This window comes from Octodon degus, unplaced genomic scaffold (assembly GCF_000260255.1).
Source record: "Octodon degus isolate 3935 unplaced genomic scaffold, OctDeg1.0 scaffold00132, whole genome shotgun sequence".
Taxonomy (NCBI): domain Eukaryota; kingdom Metazoa; phylum Chordata; class Mammalia; order Rodentia; family Octodontidae; genus Octodon; species Octodon degus.
Genome location: NW_004524708.1, coordinates 7,648,593 through 7,672,781, shown reverse-complemented (window position 1 = coordinate 7,672,781; position 24,189 = coordinate 7,648,593). Strand labels below are relative to the sequence as shown.

Genomic DNA, 24,189 nt, shown 5'->3' with positions numbered 1-24,189 from the left:
ATTGGCCATGGTCATCATTGTCCCCATCCTGTTGTGCACTGCCCAAGGGCAGCACCGTCCTAGGCTCCCACTGCCTGGCACTGGCTACTTGGCACAGCTGTGGGCTGCCTGCAATGTCACGCGAAGGTCAGGATGCAGGAAACATCTGCATCATCCTCCAAGTGCATCCCACAAGTGCCCGCACAAGTGAGCCGGGGTGCAGGGTGATCTGGGGGAAGGAGGCTGCAGGCCGGTGCCCTGTACTCCTGCTTGAAGGGTGATCAGGAGTCAGACACAAGGCCCTCCAGGGCTGCCCCGAGGTCTGGTGAAATGGTTACCTCTATACAGACTTCACAGACATGAGCTCACTGGCTCACTAAGTAAAAGAATGAAATTGAAGACCAAAGGATGAAGCTAGGAGAATGTTTATTGGAAAAAAAATAAGAGGAAAAATAACTCCTGGTTCAGGAGATACTGAAAGTGGAATTCTATGGCAGAAAGGCCTTGGCTAACCTGTGGCAGGAATGCAGCAAGGGAAACCATGCAGCTCAAGCCCCCTCATGGGCCAGGAACCCCGCCCCCTGGGCCCCCTGCAGGGCACCAGCTCTTCCTGCTGGTCCCTGGGGATTTAGCTGCTGCCTAGAGTAAGGACCTCCCTGTGCTTTGTCCAGCACTGAAAATAGCCTCTTAATCCAAGCAGCTTAAGAGAGCTACTGGGCCATATGACAAGGGCCTCCTGACTCCAGCTCAGAAAAACACAGCTGGACAGGAGAGGGAGAGAGAAATGGAACTCCACTCCCCACCCCACCCCCGCCCACCCCTTCTGTACCAGTTCCCGCCCCAAGATCCATTCCAAATTGTTTTCCAAAATTTTCTCCTGGCAAATATCCCAAGCCAAAGCTTACTGGAAAATGATCTCTTTGATCAGGGAAAGGATTATTCTATGAAATTCCTATCTTATGTGCTGTGTATTTAGACCTTCTGCATGACTTCTAAAGAAACAAAAAATGCAATTGATAGGGCTGTGAGAAGACTAAGAAGTCTAGGTTGCCATAAACAACACCTGTGACCACAGGGGCTGTCGCCCACCCCCAGGAGACAGGGCTGACTTTGGGCTTCTCTTGTGGACTTTTACCCCAAGGGTTCTTTTCCTATCCTCCCAGAAATGGGGACTCGAATAAGGTAGGAAGGGCCAGATCTTGTCATTGGCTTATTCAACAACTGGAGTAAGACAGAATTGGGCCACCAGCTGGCCCAGCACCACCACCTCCGACGTGCTTCCATGAGACTACAAACTTTGCTACTCAAAAATCACTTAGCAATGGCAACTACACATATGCAAAGCCCAGATCTCTGTCCTGTCCTGAGGCCTGTCTGTGAGCAGTCTTCACCTGAGGCCTGTGTGCCAGCACCTACCCCATCATGGTCCTCCTGATGGATAAAAATCTTATCCATCTTTGTTAATCTAGGAACATGGGTATTTAAGATCCCCGATCCAAAGATTCAGGGATTGTCAACAAGTTGAAATCTAGGATCCCAGCCATTTTTAAGAAAAGAACCAAAGAAGCCTCAATCTTGGTTAAAATTGAGAATTAAATTGAATCAACTCAGAATATGTCTACAGCCATACCACCATAAATGTGCTCACTTTCATCTGATTGGCTGCTGCTGGGAGACGACTCATTAAGATATAATTTAGCATTGTTTTTTCTAGCAACTAATAGGAATTTTCTCTTCTGGATTTCAGGAAATTAGCCTGGACTTCCTTTTCATGCGCTCTGTGGCTTCTGTGTTCCATGTCTAATACTACTTTCTCTTCCAGAAAGCACTATGAGTCAGCTCCAGGTCACTGCCATGAAATGACTGAGACAATTAATTTATAGAGAAAAAGCTTCTGCAGCTCACTGCTTAAAATTTCTAATCTAAGATTGAGTAGCCCTAACAATTATGAAGGTGGCAACTGGCAAGGGTGGAACAGAGATAAGGAGCTGAAGGCTCTACAGTCTCTAAGGGGATGACTCCAAGGACCTAGGACCCTTCCACTAGGCCCGGCCTCTTACCAATGGAGACAGCCAGTTAGCATGGAGAGACCTCGTCATGTTATTTGGGGGGACACACACATCCATATAATAGTGGTGTAGAGAGCTCTCAAGCAGCCATGATTTAAAGTGACTTCCCATAGTACAGGAGACAAGAAGGAAGAGGTGGGAGAGGAGCCCTGAGAACCTTTGATGCTAAGGGACAGCCACATTAGTCAACCATAAGTCAGCACCCCTAAAACTGTCTTGGAGTGTGTTGCTTTGAATGGCTTCCAAGCAACTTGAACCAATTTTTATCAAGATTAATTCCAGCTTTGAAGTTGACTTTTAATGAAATTATATCCATCCATCATGAAAAGTTGACTTGGAAGATGATGTCTACTTGTGTCTTCATAGCATCAACCTTTATCAAAGTGCCCATCCCACTGGCTAATGCTCTAACAGATTGGCAGGAGCAACAGCACCCTTGGCCGTTCTGTTCCTGCAAGCTAGTACCTGGTCCAGTTCTGGAGGTGTGGGTGAAGCAGGGGTGACTCCTGGTCCAGATCCCTCAGGGCTCCTAACTTGACCTCACCTCTGTGTGCCCTTCCATATGGATCAGTTCAGGAGGTTGTGGACCTCAAAGGCCACTGGTGTAAAGTGAGGGTGCCCTAAAGTCCTTTTCTATCCCAAGTGTCCACCACATCTTACTTACAGAAACCATGCCTGGTGCAGTCAGCAGAGAGGGACAAGGGTAGACACCATTTTGCATGTGCCAAGACTCTCCTGAGGAGCAGACTAGAGACCTGACACAAGCAAGGCCAGAGCCAGGCTTTTCACTCACTCACTCACACAGCAAATGCTTGCTGTTCTAAATAATGGAGACACAGCAGGTACACAAAAGAGCAAAGTTTCCTCAGGTTTCAGTCCTAGTGGCAGGAGCCATAATATACAAGATAAATCATACAATATTTAGCATTTGAGTAGAGAAAACTGCTTTGGAGAAGGTGGTAAGAGTGTATATGTGTGTGTGTGTGTGTGTGTGTGTCTGTCTGTCTGTCTGTCTGTCTGTCTGTCTGTCTGTCTGCAGCAAAATTCAGGTGGAGTCCGAGGCAGGTCTGCCCCTGTGTTCTGGTTCTTAAGTCACCCAGGAAGCCACTTGTCCACATAGAGGTATGCACACACACGGCAAACTGGGAAGGACAGGGCTCAGAGCTGGGGGGCTGGCACCCTGTTCTTGCATTCTTGATCCTGAGCAAAGGTGTGAGGAGCTATGATCTCTCTGCTGAAGTAAAGTGAGTAGATTTCGGGCGCTCCTGCGAAAGGATGTGACAAGAATGCCAAGTCACCGAGAGGACCACGAATGGAGCCAAGCTCCCCTTTCCGGCCCCACCCGGGGCAGCAGTCTCAGCAGCCAGCTTCTGTGCATGACATGTGCTCTCATTGCCTGCAGACCCCAGAGCAGGAGGCAGGCTGGATTGCCGGCTGGTGTTCCTCCCCACTCTTGGCATCACCGTGAATGGGGCTTGCTCTGCACAGCCTGTCCAACCCAGCAGAGCAGAGCCTGGACTTGACTTCACCTCCTTGTGGGCACCACAGCCAGCCAAGCCTGCTCACCAGGCTTTGCCACAGCCTCGCAGCCTGGAAACAGCTGAATGTGGCCATCTGCCCAAGATTTCCTGGATGATAAGACTGATGAGTCCAGACAGTGACCACAGGACTGTCCCCAGGCTCATGGTGTACCAGTCAGCAAACAGGCCACACCTACCCTGTCACTCAGACATGTTCACTTCCATTTAACAAATGAGGTAACCGAGGCTCAGCAGGTTCAAGGTCATGCTCCAAGGTGAATGCCCGTATGGCCCATGCTGGGCCCCATTCACCTTTCCATGCAGAGCAAAAGAACAGAGCCAGGAGCAGCCCTGCTCTCAGTGTGCACTGCCCCACTCATCTGGATGAGCAAAGCACATCCCTTCATTCTAGAACTTTGTTTCCTGCAAAGCATTTCACAGGGGCTCAGTTATATTTTTCCAGTTAAGAATGGAGCTGTTCATCCATAGATGCCAAAGAGCAGAGGGATCCCAGACTTAGGCCATACCACAGGCAGGCTAGGAGCCACCTCTGCCACCACTGGACACTGTACCCAGGGCTTTAACCGCCCCTCTCCCAATCCATTGCTAACTGTGTGAAGTCATGTGCCTAGAAAGATGGTGGCGCTCCCGGAAGTGCTCATGGCAGACGGGGCAGGCAAGCGCCTCTTGCCTCCGCAGCTTAGGATGCAGGTCTGGCCCCACAAGCTCCTTCTTGTGGTGGGAGCGCATGTGGAAGACCAGGTCAGAGGTCAGGCGGAAGGAACAGCTGCACCGAGCACACCAGTTCTGGGTGGACAAGCCCAGGGAAGCAAGTGTGGGTGGAAGGATGGCTCTCGAGGGGAGTGAGCGGGATGCAGAGGGTATGGGACCCCCCCGGGCCTGTGCAGGCTCCAGCCACAGTGTGGGGGCACCCGGGAAAGCACTGCAAAGTAGAGTGTTCTGTGACACTGTCTGTAAATTCCAGAGGTCCCTCACCACCAGCTTGGAAGTTGACAGTCCATTCCAACAAGGGACATCCATAGCATGGAGGAGTCCAGACAGCTCACCCAGGGTGTCCTGGAAGACAGGCCTCTCTGCTGGGCGCTTGGTGGGTTTACTAAAAGCACTTCTCTGCTCCCCTCGGGCTGCACCAGGCCATACACCGGAGGCCAGGGCCCTGGGGACATCTGGGGTCAGCTGCTGCGGGTCAGGGTGGCCTGCAGGAACCTCACTTTCCCTGTCCTGGGCGTGGCTGCCCCCCAGTCTCTCCTGTGGTCTTGGTAGCTCCATGAAGGCGCTGGGCCTCTCCCCCTTGCAAGCCTTCCATGGAAGAGGCTTGCCTGGTCTGGGTTTTCCTGCTGATGTTGACAGGGCCAGCTCAGCACAAAGCACATCTTGGGCACCTCTACCAGTGGCAGCCTCGGGGCCCAGGCAGTTCGTTTTCTCTAGCAGCACTGGCTTATAACTCTGATCCTGCTCAGATTCACACAGCTGTCTTCTGTTTTCAGCTGAAGGGCTCGTGGGTGTCCTCTTCCCAGCAGCCATGGTGATCAGCAGAACCTGGATAAGCTGAGCAAAGTACCTGTTCCACCAGCCATCAGTTGCAGGGTGTGAGCTCTGAAGGGCTGGTCTGCCTGGGAGAGCGGTGGGATCAGAGAGTTCCCAGGGACAGCGGCAGTGCCACTGCAGTCTGCAGAGAGAGGAAGCAACAGGCTGCAGTGAGATGACAGCACCAGCCACTCGGGAACCCTCCCACAGGCTGAAGTCTGACAAACCCTGGATCTGCAGGCCTCCACTGCTGGCTGGAACTTGGAGGACTGGCTATGCTGCCTCTGGGGAGAACGGAAGAGGAGATAGGAGGGGCTCAGAGGGACCCAGAGTGCACAGCTGGGCAGCAGCAGAGGGGAGCACACCCAAGAGCAGGAGCAGGCAGAGGAGACCCCTGGTGGGATAAGGCAGAGACTCCAGGCAGCAATGGAGACAGAAGCAGTTCTGGAAGTCCTCTTTGGTGAGTGTCTTTATGAGGTATGATGAAAAATACCATTGCTGAGACCCAGTGGAAAGGTAGGCTTGCAAATCATTACACTGTCCTCACCCACTGTCTCAGTTACTTTTCTCTCATTGCTGGGACAAACACCCAACACGCAGAATGAAGGAAGGAAAGGTTTATTTAGCTCACAGTTTGTGGAGGTTTCAGTCCATACTCAGCTGGCTCCAAGGCAGAGGGGCACATGGCAGAGGGCAGCCCCTCATGGCAGCAGAAAACAGCAAAGAGCTAAGGGAGGGCAGCAGTTGTGGCTTCTAACTAGCCCCTCTCCCCTCCTTACACTGCAATGCAGGTTACCCACCCCAGGGTGGGTGTAGCACTCACACCCACAATCCCAGCACTGGAGCATGAATTAATCACAAATTCTAGAAGCTGTCCCATGACTACATGAGACTTTACAGGGACACCTAGGCACAAGCTACAGCACACCTTATTCCCTGGATCTGGCAGCATGTGACTTCTGGCTCATCTCTAAATTCAGAATGACCATGAAAAGAAAGCACTTTGAATCCACCTGGAACATGGAGGCAGCCACAACTTCACTACTAGACACTCAGGAAAGAGGACGTACAGAGCTGCATCAGAGACTGGCAAGAACAGGATGAGTGTGTATGAAGGAAGAGGGAATAATTTGAGGGAGATCTATGGCAATGTGCCTTTTCCTTTACTATAATAAGTTTTTCCCATAACTTTATTGAGAAATAAATAGCAATGAGACAGTTTCAAATCAAATTGGTAGGACAGTTCCAATAATTAACACATTGCATACTGCCTACCTAGTGGTTATTTGTTGTACAAGATGCAAACATGATATCCTATTTACAGGCACTATTAGAACAAATCCTTCTATTCCTTGAATCAATAGAATGTAGCTATATATCTATCCCAACCATTTTGAATACACAGATACAAAATAGTCATTCATCTATATCCCCTTTTCTTGTTTAGTTCCATCATTTAAATATTATAGGTGTGTGAACTCAGCAAAATATTCCAAAATAGTCCAGTAGTCCATAATAGTATTGGGTCTTCCGCTTCACTGGCAATGTCAGAAATTGTTGGCCTGAGTCCCCTACAGCTCAACATAACAACATGGCTTTATTTCCTGTACTTCATTTTTATACTTTTCTGCTGGATGGTTAAGACCAAGATAAAGCAAGACCTATGTAACAAGAATTGTAGCTTTTTGACTGATAAGGTCAGTCAAATTCCCTCAGGATTTATCCTGAGATCCTGTACGTCAGATTGTAGAACTTTTGTCAGTGTCAGCCATGTGGATGAGTCACGGCCATTGCCTGGCCAGTGTGCTCCCTGTGCAAGCCTGAGAGAATATTTTCTCTCCATGTGACTCTCCTTAGGCACACTCTACATCATCGATCACTTTCCTCTTAGCCCCATAATCTCCTTGATCAGAAAATTTGGGACATAACTCAGTTACATGGTGTTACAGTACAAGTTCTCATATGTCCTGAGTCTTAATTGACCTTGGAAGGCTAGGGCCAAAATGTTGACTTTCCTTGCAGCCCTCCTTTTTCTCTAATTTTGATCTGCAAACTTAGGTTGTTAACCCTCCAGAAGAGAAGCTTATTGTTATTGCCATATAACCTAGGCTGTTGAACTTAACCTCACTATCTGAATATCAAACATCTTAGGCATAACATGGAACAGGTATTTTTCATAAAGTATTGATATGTTAGACTTTAAGTCCCTACAGAATATGACCAAAAAAATTAAAAAATTAACGTATATTTTAAAAATAGGAATAAAGAATTATATATTTTTACACATAAGTCCAGAAATCTAGCCATGTACAACTTTGTAGCAGGACAGTCCCGCAACACTCCTTTTCCTGTCTCCTGCCTTTGTTCACCACCCCCTTCCTTTTTAAACAATCATCTACCCAAGAGACAGTAGTTTTTAATTTAAACATTCACTGTATATTTTTAGCAACCACCTAGGTAGTGGTGGTATGCTTATGGGAAGGCACTCTCTAAAACCCCAAAGTACCCAAACCTTTATAGATGGATAGCAAAGTAGCAAGATGTGGACTAGAAACTGTCAGAAGTCCTCCCTAGAGTGCAGCCCCTTCCAAGATAATTCGAGCAGCCCAGGTCCAAACAGGCCCAAGGGAGGAAAGATCTGCATTGCTAGAGGCCCAAGGGGCCTTTGAGGTTCCCACCCAATGCTCTTTGGGAGACCAGAAAACAATTCCCTCCCTTGCAAAAAGATTTTGCGCGTGCACACACACACACACACACACGCATACACACACACACTTTAAATATAAACACAGACACAAACCTCACAACTTCATTGGCCCTCTCTCCTTTACTCTTTCTTTTAATTTCTCTCAATTTCTTGTCTCTTTCAATCTCACCCTCTTCATCCTTTGTCTCAGTTACATTTTTCCCATTTCTGGGGAAAAAATACCTAACACCCAAAATTAAGGACGGAAAGGTTTATTTAGCTCATTTGTGGAGGTTTCAGTCCATACTTGACTGGCTCTAAGGCACAGTGGCACAAGGCAGAGGGCAGCAGCTCATGGCAGCAGAAAAGAGCAAAGAGCAAAGGGAGGAGAAGCAGGCCTCTCTCCCCTCCTTACACTGTAGTCAGGCTATTTGCCCTAGAGTTGGGGTAGCACTCGCACCCATAATCCCAGAATTGCATCATGAATTAATCATGAATTCCAGAGGCCTACCCCAATGACTACAGAGGGCTTTTGGGGGACAACGGGACACAAACCATAACACCCTTCCACACAGTGTTGTCCCTAAGCTTATACAGGATCCTGTCCCACTGTCCCCTGGTCCCAAGCATCTGCTGTAGACAGGCCAAGAAACTGCCCCTGGGGCTCAAGTGGTCTTTGGTGATTGATGTCCAATCTGTGCAGGGTGCCCAGAGCCAATGATGTGAACCCCGTCTTCTCAGCATTAAACATGGAAATGTGGTTTTGCAGCAGGAAAACTCAGAAGCTATCAGGATGTTTCCTGGTATAAAACTAAAAGGTGCCCTTCATCAACTCCACAACTGTCTGCTTGTACTTAATTCCACTACATGGCTAATACCCTTGGTTGCATTTAATTTTCTCGACCAGCGCCCAAAGGAGACTGCGTGTGTCAAACCACACACCTTTAGCTTCAATCTGCCTCCAGCCACCTTGCTAAGTTCAGTGCAGGCCTCCAGAATTCTATGACCTCAGTGGATCTGGATGGCACCGACTGCTGACTTTAGAATCCTGTCCAGCCTCATGCCCCATCGAGGACACCCTCCAAATCTTATAAGGAGGAGGAAGAGAGGGGGAGGAGAAGACAAATCACAATAACAAAAAGAAAGAGGAAGAGGGAATAAGGGAGGAGAGAAAGATAAGACCTGCTGGGGACCTTTGACTGCCACCTGGGGGCCCCAAAGGGCCATTTCTTTCTCATGAATCAGTATGGCTTGGGGTCTGTCACTCCAGCAAGTGCAAAGATATCTCCAAAGCTCCACTTCCCACCCGCCTGATGACTGCCAGATGGAAGCCCCTCCAGGTGGAAAGTTAAGTGGCTCTGCCATGGCCCGTTCCTACGGAGCTCCCACCAGCACACAGTGGTCATGTCATCCTTGAGCGTGGATGCCCAGTGGTTACTTCCACCCCAGAACCTTCTCGGGGCTGATGCCTTACTTCATACCTCATTGATCTCCTGGCTTTCCCTGAGTCGTCCACGAACCCTGGTGCCTCAGATGACCTGAAACTTCATCTCCGTGCCCCACGATGTGGTCACGGGATGTCCTTGGGGTGACACACAGAGCTCTCAGTGCTGTCTCATTCTTCCTATGCTCTAGGGACTGCCACCACCATGGACACCTGCAGGGCCACCCTCTGTCCAGACATTCTCTGAGCAGAATAGAGCTGTTCCTTCCTTTTTGTCCTCTCAGACACCAGCTGCCCCAGGCAGCGAGGGATCTATGCCATCCTTGTTCATCTTGCTCCAGACCTAATATAAAAAGCTACTTTGTTGTCCTCAGCTGTCCTTGATGGCCTCAGTTCATTGTGGGCTCTCGCCCTGACACACTCTATTGGTCTTTGTCACTCCATCTCTGTGCATGCCCTAAGAGAGGGCGCTTCTTGTCCTCCTTCATTCTCATCACCCTGGCCTGAGGAAGACATTCCCCCAAGTCACACAGACATCACTCAGGACTGGCCCGTGCTCTGTCTGAAAGAGGCTGAATGCCAAGACTCTCCCTCCATCTTCAGTGTGTCCTGGTCACATTTATAATCATGGGATTAGCAAGTGACAATCTTGGATATGTTCTGACACCGAGCTCCTAAAGTCTATGACCTAAGATACCTAGTCTTTCCTATCATTGGGAATAGTTCTTGCTACAGCTTCCAGCACTCCTGGCCTACCAGCCATGGTGCACACACTACTGACGTACACAATGTGTTATGTCCTAGGAGATGCTACCTACCGCGTGAAAAGCAAGTGTGTCTTTGCTTAGTACTTACCCTTGGGCAGCAAGTACAGGCCAGGCCTTCCTACAGCTGGGAAGCTCTGGCTGTATAGCAGAGAATGCCTCTCCCCACCACCACCACCACCACCAGTATACTTCAGTTTCTTAGTTGCCCAGGTAATATTCCTATTCCAATTCTGGTTGCTCCTGTCTCTTAGAAGTGGATAGTCAATGTGACACACATTTCAATCCCAACCCCAATTGACAAGTCATTCTGCCTCTTGCAAATCCTGCTTGCTTATCTCATATAAGCCCTGGACTTATATCAGGACCCAATATTCTAAGAATGATCCTGATCAGTGCCTATAGAAGCAAATGAATCTGCCTCCAAATCCTGGGTGTTGTTTTGGTGTTTCTGCTTGCCATTTCAGCTTCATTCTCCTACACTATCTTCTGTAACCCTATGCTTCAGTCAGGTTGCTCCAGCAAACCATCTTACATCTACAGAGAGGCCACGTGCTTGGATTCCAGGGACAGAAGCCAACCAGGCTCTGTCCTATCTTTTCATTCTAAGCCACTGTCTTCTCATCTGTAAAAAGGGTTACCTGGGTGCCCATATCACTGGGTAATACTAAAAATATGGCTTAATAAATGTTTTGGAGATAAATTGCTGCATAAAGGAATGACCAAAGTCACTGTTACTTGAATACTTTCAAAGGTCAGCACACAGCAGTGTTCAAGAAATGACCAAGTGACACGGGCATCTTTTTCTTTCTTATTCCATTTACAGACAAAAGAACTCTCCATAAACATCGAGATGACTCATGTCCACTGTACCAACTGGCCCGTGTTCCCTTGCTCTGAGCTGCAGCTCTGAATCCAGGTCCTATTCAGCAACAAGTGTGCACCACCAGGCTGTGCCTTACTGTATCTGTCTCTCTTCAGCTGAAACAAACCACAGCAGAAGACATCTCTGTTCTTCCAATCCCTGTGGAATCCCTTGACTCTTCAGAGGTTTCCTGGATGCAATGGAAGGTTCCAGAGGATGGACATGTACTAACTTCTACACAGGGAATGTGAGCTTCTGGGTGTTTCTAAGAAATGGAATATGCATAGGTCTGGGCAGCCTCCTAGCCTAAAAGTTAGCCCTAAAAAGTAGTCCAGGCATCACTGGAGGCTAGCTGGTTGATGCTACAAAGCTGGAGAAAGGAAGGCTCCCTGGTCAGCTTACTCTATGTGCAGCTGTTCTCCTCTAGCAGCAACACAAGCTGTGCTCAAGTAAAGCCAAGTCCAAGGCTCTCAGCACAGCCAGATTTCAATCCACAGGGCAGCTGGCCACAGAGCTCGTGTAGGGGAAAGTGTCAGCTCATCACCCAGTCCTCAATGGGCTCTGTGTGCAGATTCAGGTTGGCCATTCCCAAGGATGGCCAAGACACTAGAACAGAAAGTGGAGTTCCAACAACAGGACCAACTGGCAAAGAGCTGTGCTGTCTAGAGCAGTATGCCAAATAGAACCTCATTGTGGCTGCTGCTACACAGACAGTCACGTTACAGGAAGGCATCAGCCCTATGCACTCAGCCCCAAGGGACAACCTGGAGCACGACCTCAGCGCAGCCACTCACTAACTGCACAGCTTTGGTGGTGCAGCCACTGTTGGCCTGGGCCTCCTGGTGAGTAAGATGGGGGTGCCGATCTTCAGTGCAGATGCTCCTCCTGGTTTAAACAAGGCTTTATGCATGAGCAGTAGCAAGGCTCCGGGAAATGACAGCTTTCATTCATAGGACAGTCAGAGAACAAGAGCAAGCCCCCGAGTCAGCAGTAGGCTTTCGGAGCCCGGTCTGTGGCTTCCGCTCAGCCTCACTCATACACCTGCAAGACCCCTCCCTGCCTGAGAGCACAGACGTTCTTGCAGAGATGCAGGCTGTGCGATGGAGGAAAATAAATGGTAAAGCATGATGCTCAAGACCCGGCTCCGAACTTTTTTAAAGAAATGGGTGCACCTGTTTTAACCACTAGATTTATGCTTTAGCTAAATCTTTTTAAAACAACACAGCAAACATTTCATATGCATTCCTGATATATAGGCACGTAGATCATAAGATACTGTTTATAATGGCATCATTTCTCTCTGACATGATTAAATTTTAAATGGAAACAAAAAATGACTCAACGTACATACTTATACTTTATTCCTCGAAATCCAGTGAGGCTTGCATTCCTGAATTTCTTAACTTGGCAAGTGCCTAAGATAATCTCAATGCTAACATGAAATATTTTCACACAGGTCCTCTTACCTAATGTGCACACAAACATCGTCCTAAAATGTTCGTTTTATTCAATACTTGGGTCAATGTCTGCACATCAGTGACATTGGCCAGGGCTTATTTTAGAAATGTACCGTTTTTTTATTCCCACTCACACCCGGAGGCATCAAGTCTCAGCCATGGCCTATCACTGTCTTCCCTAACCCAGCTCTGAACGCTACCTCCCCCTCGTGCCCCTCAATTCTGCACTGCGCACCCTGCCCAGAGGCGGCTGTGGGTGGCACACTCCCCGACTAGCGCACTAGCCGCGCGCGTAAAGATTCTCTCCCTGGCGTGCTGTCGGTGCCTATTAGTGAAGAGGCGCGTCAAGAGCAGGCTCCTATCATTGTCTTTTCTCCCAAACCAGCTATTTCCTTTGTGCTCCAGAGATTTCTCATTTCTCCCACCGCAGGCACGGAACGCGTTGCCCTTGCAGATCTTTGGAAATAATCTGTTGGAGGAAGGATCTGGGACGCGTGGTTCTTACCCTAGCGCCTACACGGCCCTGGCTGAGCAGGGCTGAGCACGCGGAGATTTCCGGATGATGGAGAGAGGCACAAGGACTGATCGAGCAAGGCGTGGGGGCGCGGACCGACGTGTGGGGGTGGGGTGGGAGTGGATGCAAAAAGTCTGCCAAGGGGAAAAACCGTGACAAAACTATCTTGCGCAGAAAATAATGGGAGAGGGAAAGGGACTAGAACAGCAAGCAATAGAGCAAGGGGAACAGGGAATAAGAAACGGACCAAAAAAAAAAAAAAAAAAAAAAAGTGGGACCTTAAGAGAGGAGAGGAGAGAAGAGGACAGCACCCCCAGAAGACAGCGGAAAGCGGAGAGTGGCGGGACTAGGGACTCAGCCCGGAAAGGCGCGGGACTGGGGCGCGCGTCTCACCTGCTCGCGTGGGCGAAGGCGCACGGTGCGGGCAGCAGCTCTGAACTCCGCAGGAGCCGGGAGCCAGGCCCCGCCTTCCAGGCTGCTCCCGCCTCTGAGGCGGGACCTCGCGTTCCCCACCCAAGGGTCCCCACCCGGGGCCCTGCAGGGCAGCCCTCCGGAGGGCGGGATCTGGCGGAGAGTGAAGTGAGCTGACAACTCGCCGGGGGAGTGCGCCTGCTTCCTCAGCCCGGCGCTGGCCACTTGTGGATCCAGCCCGCAGTCGCAGGACAGGGGTGATGGGCTCCTGCGGCTATGCGACAAGCAGCAAGGCGCCTCTGGGCTCAGAGGCGAGGCTTTCACGGACTGCTGCACTCTCTCACCCCGTGTGTCCTCTACCCTGGGCGACTGCGACCCTGTGGGTAATTTTTGCGCCCTATGCCCTGGGGACCCAGCCCCCCAAGAATCTTTTCCCCTCCAGGAAGGCGCCCCTGAACAGCGTCGGGGTCTTACCCAGCCTTCCTGTTGTTCTCTGTCCCCTCCCCCTAATACCAGTACTGTGCCAGGCAGCTGTGAGGGCGCTGACCCAGAATCTGGAGACTAGACAACTTGCAGCTATCCCCTGGAGGGATGGTTGGGGAAGGATGAAATGGCCGGGAGTGTGGCCCATGCAGTCGCCATGGCTTGAGTAAGGAAACTCCAGGGCAGTGCTGGGGGTGTGGTGGGCCCAGTGTGTGAGCCAGCGCACAGAGCTGCTCAAAGCGTGGACAGGACCTGACAGGAAGGCATTGCTGGCATCCAGTCCATCTGTCCACCCATCCTTGGATCCATCTGCCTGTACAGCATCCAACCCTGCGTCCAAACATCCATTCGTCCATTTGTCCATCTGTCTCCCTAGTGAATGACCTGGTGGGGTGGTGCATAGAGATAAAGCAAGGAAGAGCAGAACTTTTCCCAAGATTTTGATGGATCAGTTAGGAAGATAAGCAATAAAGACAAAAATAACTCCGAAGAGGGCAAGCTGCATCCAGACATCATCAATTCTGAGGTGGGGAGGAGTGACAAAAGCAGAACTTTTACTGTTTTTGGAAGACAGCTCACTGATGAGCACAGAAAGGAGTTATCGAACACCGTCTGTGAACACCCACGCAGGCCTCAAGGACAGAGAATGTCATTTATTTATTTACTTGTGTACTAGAATGAAACCCAGGGCTTTCACACTGGAATACATTCCCAGCCCTTTTTTTGCTTTTTTTTTTTTTTTGTTCTGTTTTGTTTTGAGACAGGGCCTTATTAAACCACTAACGTGCCCAGGCTGAGCTGGAACTTGTAAGCTTCCTGCCTTAGTCTCCTCCTAGAGTGCTGGGATTTCAGGCAGGGATAGAAAAATTTTAAAAATCACTCACCCAAAGCACAGATGACCCAGGATGACAGTGAAACCAACCAGAGTTCTCCTGAGCTTCAACATATATCTTGGTGCCTCAAAAACAACACGTCCGTTTGCAGTTCTGTGTCTCACAGCATGGTTTTTCAGGAGGACACAGTGAAAGTATTTCCAGACATTCAAACCAAAGGTGCCACTCCAGGCTTTTGGTAAGAAGAACCAAAGAATGCAAAGGAGCTGAGGGCTTGGGGCAGGGTAGGAGGTCCTTCAGGGCTCAGTCACACCACAGGCAGCCTAGAAGGCATCCTCTGGTGAGAATGAAGTGGATCATGGGCATGGGGGTCGGCCCAGAATGCACCCCAGTTCTCAGTGGTGCTCACGTTACAAAGAGGTGTAACTTACCAAGTAGAAGTCAGAGTTGGTCAGCTAAGCGAAAAGGCAGCTCAGTGCTTTTCCAAAGAGATGCGCTGAACACGTAGACAGGAAAAGGTTAACAGGAAAGAGTGGGGCAGCTACAGCAGGGATGCCAAACGCTCAATAGGACAGCTCTCCACAGGAAGAAGAGTGAGTTCTTAGCGATAAGGCTCTGTTCTCACAAAGCAAAACTTCTGGGGGGGGTGGGGTACTCCTAATAAAAGAAAAACAGTTAACTGGTAGGGGACATTGCCACATTTTCTATTACGTCAAGAAATTATAACGTGTGTGTGTGTGTGTGTGTGTGTGTGTGTGTAGTAGTAGTAGTAGTAGTAGTAGCAGTAGTAGTAAGTAGTAGTTAAAATTCTCCTAAAACTTCAGAATATTTAGCAACCTAATTACTATAGTTGGTGGAATGGACTGATAAAGAATTACCCCTTGCTTTGTCCATTAGAACAAATCACAGTAAGCAATAAACGGCAAAAGAACAGTCACTTTTTCAGAACGTCTTTGGCAAGGCTGGAAACCCAACATAGTCAAGCAAGCATTCTGCCAGTGAGCCTCTTCCCAGCCCCCAAATAAAATCCCTATGACCATGTTCTTCTACCACCATCTAGTTACCTTAGAATCCCATGTGTTTTTTAAAAAAATGTAAATGATTGAATATTTAAATTATACATATAAATAATTTTGAATCAAAGGAGACCACCAAAATTCAAATTAGAAAAAACAATCATAATAAAATAATACATCCAAAAATATACAAGACCCAAGAAAAGAGAAATTTAGCAGGAAATTTGTGACTTAAAGGCTGGTATTATAGAAAAGAAGGGATGAAATAAATGAAACTAATATTCTAACTGAAAATATTAGAAGATAAATTGAAAAATAAACCCAAAGATGGTGGAAGGGAGAAACAGTTAAAGAAAAATCACATAGCTAATATAATTAGAAATGCTCTAGAGAAGACTGGGTGTGGTGGTGTACACCTGTAATCCTAAGTCTGGGGAGGCTGAAAACAGGAGAATCACTATGAGTGTAAGCTGTATAGTGAGACCCTATACCAAATAAATTTAAAAAAAAAAAAAAAGCACTAGGGAGTAATAGCTCCTAACGACTTGCCTGAGCTTGGGAAGTTTCCACCCCTGAGTCCAGTGCGCAGCTTCCAAGACAGGAACACAGGCCAGCAGCCATGCCTTGACATCTCAGACACCTTCTTTATCCTGGACCAATGAGTGACCCTCCTGCCTCCACCTGAGCCCTAGAAGGCCAGGTCCCCAGTCACTGTAGGCAGGTAGGGTCTCAGGACCCCAGGGCTGTCAGAGCACAAGCAGGGCCTTGCTGCTCAGCCCCAGCACAGCCCTCAGCCTCCCAGCACAGCCCTCAGCACTGTCCTCATCTCCGGAGTAGAGGCAGTCACCACAGGGCCTCTGGCTGTCTCTGCAGTGACCTGGCCCAGCCCTGGGTCCTGTGGGGTCTCAGTCCCTGGCTCCCAGGAGTCACCACTTCCCAGCCCTGGGAAAAGCCCTAGCAGGGCTACTCTAGGGAGTGACCACTTGTGGCCTCTTGGGGTCACTAAACCAAATCCCTGCTCAGTGCCTTTTGCTCTAAGCCTTGTTGCCCCTTCCACCCGGCAGACTTGGAACTGTCCCTGCACCTTCAGACAGCCCCCGGGGTTCAGCATGGCCCTGGGGAAGCTGGACTGTCAGGGAGGTAGGCAGGCAAGTTTTGGTGTTGGGGAGGTGACCTGGTTCCATCTCAGCCCCTCCTGCTAGCTGGGCCTGGGGACCCTAGGGGAGGCTGGTGCAGCCCTCAGCAGGGGGCTGCCTTCACTGGTGCCAGCCCTCCTCCTGCAGCATAGGCATCCTCCCCAGTCTCATATGCATTGCCCCCCAGGAGTTTTGGGATTGCAAAACAAAAACTTTAAGAAGGTTAAAAAAAATGACCCAAGGTAAACCTTGTTTTCCAGTGTGACTGTCAGGCTGTGCCCTGTGGAGGGATGCTTTTCCCTGAACCTCCCACAGCTGCTCTGGGACTGAGTCTTCCAAGGGGCCAGACCTGATCATCGAGTCCACCCCTGTTGCAGTGCCCTCCTCTTTTCCCTGTGCTGTGACTCCATTTCCCTGCAGTGCAGAGAAGCCTCCTACACCCAGGGAGAGACAGATGTGCTGCAAGAGAGGGGAGGGGCCAGGAAGAGTGCATGGCACCCAGGTTCCAGGACAGAGAAGCTGGAGGAGGGACAAGAAATAGCAATTCCTGGGATGAATGAAAGGTCAGAGCCATAGGGCCTAGAGGAAGACTGGGACAACCCCTCCATGTGTGACACAGCCAATCCAGCAAGCCCAGTCACTTTGTCAATGGGGGGACAGTGTGGTCATCACTGCCCATCTTGGTAAACCTGTGCTGAGTCAAATCCAAAGCATGGCCTTTTTCTGCTTGTGTGAACCTCTCAGGAATTCACCTGCAAAGCTGAAGGTGGCCTGCAGGGAAGTGGGGTCAGATGGGAGGCGTCATCTGATTCACCCTCGGGGTAGATTAGGGACAACTGGGCAGGTTGCACCTGGCCCCCTCTTCAGGGCCTTGGAAACTTGTTGGGTTCCCTGCTCATGTGCCTGCTGCTGGGCGGTCAGGCCAAAGACTGCGAATGCTGAAGTAGGGTACTGCAGGCTGCACCCCACTATCAGGACCCTTCTTTCTTCTCAGCACAGTGCCATTTCACCACCCACCCTGGTGAAATGCAAGGGAGCTGATGAAATCCTGTGGACCTGGGACAGCTTGAGGTCTCTGGAAAAAGAAAGGTCTCTCTCTTCAAGAAAGGGCTTGCATTCTAGGATGCATTCAGGATTTGGTTAGCCAAGAATGGAGAGCAAGAGTTCACACACTTCTCTTACAAACATTAGCAGAGAAGACCCAGGTTCCACAACTTGGATGCTTTTTCCTTTTTGAAAGAGGACTTAACATTAGCACCCATGTTTCCCAGCCCTTGGTGACAGATGAAGACAGACTGGTGGCAGTGGGGGCACCCATGCCTGGTACCCACAAGACACCAGGATGCACATCCTAGAAGTGAGAATAATCACATCTCAGATAGGGCAATGTCACCTCGGTGACAGACCCTTGCTGCTCAGCAACAAAATCCAACTCTGGTTTATTAGAATCCAAGACTCCATGCCTATGTCCAATTCAACAACAAGTCCTCTCACCTGGGTGTGTGGAGTGTGGGTGGGCTATGGGGGTGGGAGTGACAGGGTGGGTCTGCAGGATGTCTGGGAAGGGGGGTGCAGCAGGGGCAGTGTCCCGGAGGGAGACCTGGCACTCCAGGCTTCAGGGTGGTGGCACTGGGAGCAGTAGGCTATAGGGAGGTTGTCCAGACTGGGCTGAAGACCAATCTTGGGGTCCCAGTGGCCCTGGGCACAGAGCACCTTCAGGAGGTTGAAGTTGATGCAGCTGCCCTGGAGGGAGAGCAGAGAGAGGAGATGGGTGAGTGCCCTGCAGTTGGGCAGAGGTTGCAGGTGGCTGCTGAAGTCAGGGCCTGGTGAAGCCCTGCCACAATGCTGCCTTCCAGCCTCCACCACTCCCAGACCCATCCAGGCATCTTCAAACACCAGGATGGAGGCTGAGCAGTGGATCTGAAATGGGTGTAGGTCTATATCCTTGGAACCTGTGCCTCTGTGCCCTACACAATGGAAGGAACTCTGAGGCTGTGCTTAAGAACTTGGAGATATGCTGGGCCATCTGGTAGACATTGTCCAATGCAAGGGCCATAGGGGAGATTGTAGAGAGTGAGGATGGAAGAGAAGACCATGCACAGGCATGGCAGCCAGGAGACCTTTGAGGGTGGTATTGTTCTGCTGGATTTGTAGCAGGAGGAGGGGTCCTGTGCCTGCACTGCTAGGCCTCTAAAAGCTGGAAAGGGCAAAGAGATAGAAGGACCCAGAACAGTCCAGGGACAGCTTGATTTCTGCCAAACAAATTGCTTTCCAACATATAGATACAAAGGGTGAAACCCGAGTACCATCAGGCTGGCCCTGAGCTGAAGTCTGTGCCATATGCCAGATTGCAAGTGGAACTACAGCCAGGCCCATGGCAGCCATAACTTCATCTCCCCAGTACAAGTTCAAGGGATCCCTTTACTCCAACAGAGGAGGCTGGTGGGTGGAGGTGACCATGGGCCCCACCCACTCTCCTCCTCTGGCTCCTGTTCTGGACAGCCAGACCATTCAGGCAGCCATGGGACACTGAGTATTCTTTGTGTTGATGTCACTCCTAGTTCCTCATGCCCAATGATGAGGGAGAGCCCATCTGAAGAGCTGATCAGGCCTCTTAGCAAAGCCCTGGGTATCCCTCCCTCCAAATAAGCTCAAGAGCTGTGGATCATGCCTGCCTCAGACTTCCTGAACCACTCAGCCTTGGGGGAATGGCCTTCCTGTCTGTAAATTGGGGCAGCTATTTCAAATGCTGACCAATAACACTGTGTTCAACAACAAACCATGAGAAACCTGTTATAACAACAAACTGGTTTTGTTAGGAGAAGCAAAGTGTTCCCCCATTGCATAACCTCACCCACTTTCTCTTTCTGAGCAAGATGACACCTGTGTAAATTCTGGCAAATGGAACAGAGACAAGCCCTGCCGAACTGCGCTCTGCAGAAAGCACCTGGGGCCCTGCTGCTCCTTTTTTCTTCTTGGAATCTAGATGTATTGATGGGAACCCTGCAATCATTTTGTTAACATGAAAGCAATTTGAGCTTCTGGTCTACTAAAGGAGCATGGTTAGGTAGGATAGGTAGGGTCACAGGTTCTAGGTCCTAGGGGTCTGGGTCACAGGTCTGGGTCACCCCTTCCTGGGTCTTAAGGCAATAGCTTTCCTCTCTGGCTGAGCCCGAGCCTCCTCTTCAGGATTTGGCTAATATCTTCCCACAGAAAGCCTCCTCCATAATTTCCTCATCTTTTGTACACTGGACATAACACACTGCTCAGCACAGGGCAGGCAACGTCATCTCTGTGCTCTGTCATCCTAGGTAAGAAAGCTCCCACATCATACCATAAGGCCTAGACCTGCATGGAAATGAGCAGCATCCTCACTGCGCCTGTGACAGAGCTGTGACGACGCCAAGGTGAGAGCAGTTGGAGTCTCCTTGGCCTCTCGGCCTGCAGGCTCCGCCTCCACCCAAGCCAGCTTGCTAGTCTACCTGGAAGCCACTGAGCCCTACTGGGCCCTGGGGTGCCGTAGACCCTTCTCACGGCTGTCACCTAGCATCAAGCTATACAGGCCTGGGAAGTAACCGCTAAGATATCCCTTTCGCTCCACGTCCATCTGCTGTCTGCAGCTGGATCTCATCTGCGCTTCCTCAGACCTTGTCCTGGCCCAGACCTAGGACAGGTATGGTCACAGGTCCTAGGTCCTAGGGGTCTGGGTCACAGGTCACCCCTTCCTGGGTCTTAAGGCAATAGCTTTCCTCTCTGGCTGACCCCAGTTGCTGGCCCTGGTCACCCAGGCTCCACCCACCCCAGATTCCAGTTCTCACAGAGTCCTCCTGTCCTGCTCACAGCCCCAGAGTTGTTTTGCAGGCCTGCAACCCAGACCCGCCCATGGAACCCTCCTGCTCCCTCTCTCCAGCCAGAGCTGGCCCTGGCAGACAGACAGAGGCTCTGTACCTGCTAACGCCTGCCTCCTCCTTAGTCTGCTGGGCCAGGGCGTCCTGAGCCCAAGTCTACCTCTCCTCCCAGACAGCCTCAATTCTATCCCACCTCTGCCAAGTAGAGTACTCCAAGCTGGGCCACGGGGAATGCTTAGGTCACAAAAGCCACCTCGGCAGAGTACACTTCTACAACACTGACTCAGGGAAAGGCTCTGTCTCTGTCTCTCTCAGTCTCCTGCCACCCCACACAGCCCTCATTCTCCCTGAAAGACCTTTCCCTTGCAGCTCCATGCCAATCTCACAGCAAGAGCCAGCAGAATACTCATAGGCCTGGCCCTAAGAATCAACTCTGTTCTCTGCCCACCTCTCCTCAGGCCAGGGCAGGCTCTGCAGGGACCCACCTACCCCACCTCCCACTGAGCACCTGCTGATCAGTGAACTCCCAGGTCCTGCGCTGACCCTGCTCAGGGAGCGAGCCCAGTGCAGCCTCACTCAGGCCTGGCCACTGCCCACCCTCCTCCCACAGCAGCTGTGTCCAGGGCTGGGCATGGGGCCCAGGCACAGGAGCCCCACGCATAGTGAGGGCGTGCTGGGGACCCAGCCTGAGCAGGTCAGCCTGCCAGGGATTTGGGGTGACCAGCATGTGTGCCAGGGCTGAGCCAATGAGGACAGAATGGAAGAGGGGGCAGGGCCCAGGCCCAAGCCCCCTCTGTGTGTCCCAGGCTTCGTGAGCAAGTCCCGCAAGCTCTACGGGCTTCTGCCCCACCCATGTAAACTTGGAAATGATAGCAGCTTCTGTGCAGCTGCTGGATGACTAAACGGGGACACAGGGACAGTCCTCAGCAAGCCAGCCTCAGATAGGTGCACCAAGAGGGTCCCAGTGTCCTGCTCACCTGGTCACTGGACGGAGGCAATGTCATCGATACCTGGTGGCAGCTGGGGTGACTGAAGTTGCACAAGATCAAGGGACCCTAAAAAGCAGACAGGGCCTTGAGGAAGAACACAGCAGGGCTGTAGCCACCTGCAGGTCTGGACCGAAGTTCCAGGCAGTGCCACCCCTCTGGGGACAGCCTATAGCCAGAACCCACCACTGGCAGTGGTATCCTCTTTACTGGGCAGGTATGGGCGTCTCGGTATCCCCAGAAAGCGGTGGGGCAGGGCTGGCTTCTCAGTAGGGTTATGGGACACAGAGGCAGGGAGCTCCCAGGAGGAAGCCACAGATCCCTGTGCAGGACAGACCCAGTGGGGTGGGAGGATGAGCTCCATTGGGTGCTGCCGTCCCTGGCCAAGCTGTGTGGTCTCAAGCTGTCCCCTGGCATCATGGGATCCCCACACAGTCCACACAACCATGTCCCCTCCCGTCTCCAGAGCCCCTGTCCCCCAGAGCCCCAGCTGGGGTCACAGTGCCAGCCCCTCACCTCTGAGCATCTGTTCACACATACACCACGGCATGCACAGCAGCAGACAATTATGGTGGGGCACACGGTGACAGGCGCAGGTGCTGGGGGTGGTGGAGGAGGGGGAGGAGGTGATGGAGGCAGAAGGGGCTCCTCTTCTGGCTCCTACAAGTAAAAATGACCTGTGTGTAGCCCCTTGGAGGCAGGGACATTGGACCCTTCTCCTGACAACTGCCTGTGAAGTCAGCTAAGGTGAGAAAGGACAAGCAGCACCCACAGTGAGGGGAGGGCCCTCCGTGGAGGAACAGCCCCACTCCCCCAGGTCCCAAGTCCTGCCCTGCCCCAAGTGCCCCAACTCCCATTGGTCCTTGGTCTCCTGAAGCCGCCCTGGCTAGCAGAAGTCTGGCTGGGGGCTGTGCGGGGATCTGGGTGCTGGCAGCTAACTGTCCCCGCCCCCTGGCAGATGCCACTTCCACAGGCCACAGTGCAGCCAGCGCAGGTCCCAGACATCTCCCTGTTCCCAATACCCCAACCAGGTCCCCTGGCCCAACCACTCAGCACTTCCTGCCCCATCCAGCTGAACCCCAGGCTGTCACCATCCCTGTGTTCCCCTCACAGCTCAGCCCCCTGACACCCTCCACCCTCAGCCCTGTGGCCCTCAGGCTGTGCCCAGCCCAGCCCTGCCCTGCAGGAGATAAGGTTAAAGACGAATCCAAAGGAGCCAGTAGACACCCAGGATGTACACGGCTTCAGCGCTCCTTTCCCAAAGCCCTGAGAGCTCAGATCCCAGAGGCACCTTTGGGATCACACAACCAGTTAGGTCACCGTAGGGACAACAACTGCTGAAAGAGGTCCCAAGGTGCTCTGCCTATGACAAAGGCCACAGCAGCAGGACGTGGAGCCGGGGCTGCTCTCTGGGGACCTCATTATTCCAGTCCCCTCTTGACTCTCTTTCCCCTCTCCTTGGTCCAGGTGGGTGAGAGACCCTAGGCACAGCCTTCATGGGGACCCTCTGGAAGGACAGCACAGCCCTGAGTGTGTGCGGATGCCAGGACCCAGACCTCTACTTACTATTTCAGGCTCAGGCAGAGGTGGTGGCTTCCTGGGGGGCTGAAATGGAAGACAGACACAGTGGAAGGTGCTGGGGTGGGTGGGTTCTGCCCAAGCTCTGCATCCCAGGGGACCCTGGTCTGGACCATCAGCAGGACATGGCCTTGGGGTGTCTACTGGGCACTGCATCCCTGTGCCACCGTGCCCAGCAGCCCACCTCATCCAAACTCCCTCCTAGGACAGCACGATCTGAGCTTTGTCAAGACGCTGCTGCCACCCAACCCACCCTGCACTGCAGCACACCCCTGCCTCTTCCCTCCTCTGGGGACCTGGCTGTCCTTGTCCTCGCTGCTGTCTCTTGCCGGGTGTCCCCTGCTGTCCCTGCTGACTGCTGGGTCTGCCCCTCCAGGCCTCTTGCCACCTTCCTCCAGCTGAGGGCACTTCCTTTGGCCTCAGCTTCCAAGCGCTCCGACTCCCCGACCCCTGGTGCCAGTCATGTCCTAGCTGCAGCTCTGCTGTGCCCAGGCCTGCTCGTGTCCTGTTCAGGTGGCTTGGCAGCTGGTCCTTGCTCTCCCACCCAGCACAGTGGTGCACTCTGTGCTCAGTGACTTAGGGAGGTGTGGACGGTGTGGACATGTGCAGGTGCCCCTGGATTTCGCAGCACAATGGTCTCTGGCCGCTCCTCCATGGTCAGCCCCACCCTGCATCTGAGCCATTGGTACTTCATGGGGACCCTGTCCCCCTTTCTACATAGAGGCTCCTCGGTGCACATCCTGCTAGGACCTGCAGAGGACTCAGTGAGGGGACCTGGAGTGGCCTCTGTCCTGGAAAGGAGGCCTGAGGGAGGTGGCTATGTCTAGGATTGTGACTCTGAGTCACAGGATGACCTTGGAGGACATGGGCAGTGACCTATGGCTGAATCATGGGCTGCTACACGTCCATGTCCCTTGGAGGGAGGGCATGTGCTTGGTCCCAGCGCTGGGGTAGCAGGGGACACTGACCTTGGGGCGGCTCAGCTGGTGGACACAACCAGAAAACAGCACTGCTAGGAGCAAGAACATCCCAAGAGGGAGCAAGAACTTCCT

The 24,189-nt window shown here is 51.6% G+C and overlaps 1 protein-coding gene across 1 annotated transcript in view; it reads right to left on the bottom strand.

Moving 5' to 3' along the window:
* Positions 1-4,174: 4,174 nt before the first annotated feature.
* Positions 4,175-24,189, bottom strand: part of Znf488 (zinc finger protein 488) — a 32,762-nt gene continuing 12,747 nt past the window's right edge. Inside the window, exons 10-13 of the mRNA XM_012516916.2 lie at positions 21,551-21,628; positions 18,326-18,468; positions 13,374-13,531; positions 4,175-5,202 (exon numbers count right to left, since the gene is read on the bottom strand). Coding sequence (XP_012372370.2) covers positions 4,175-5,202; positions 13,374-13,531; positions 18,326-18,468; positions 21,551-21,628 — 1,407 coding nt within the window. The remainder of the gene's footprint in view (positions 5,203-13,373; positions 13,532-18,325; positions 18,469-21,550; positions 21,629-24,189) is intronic.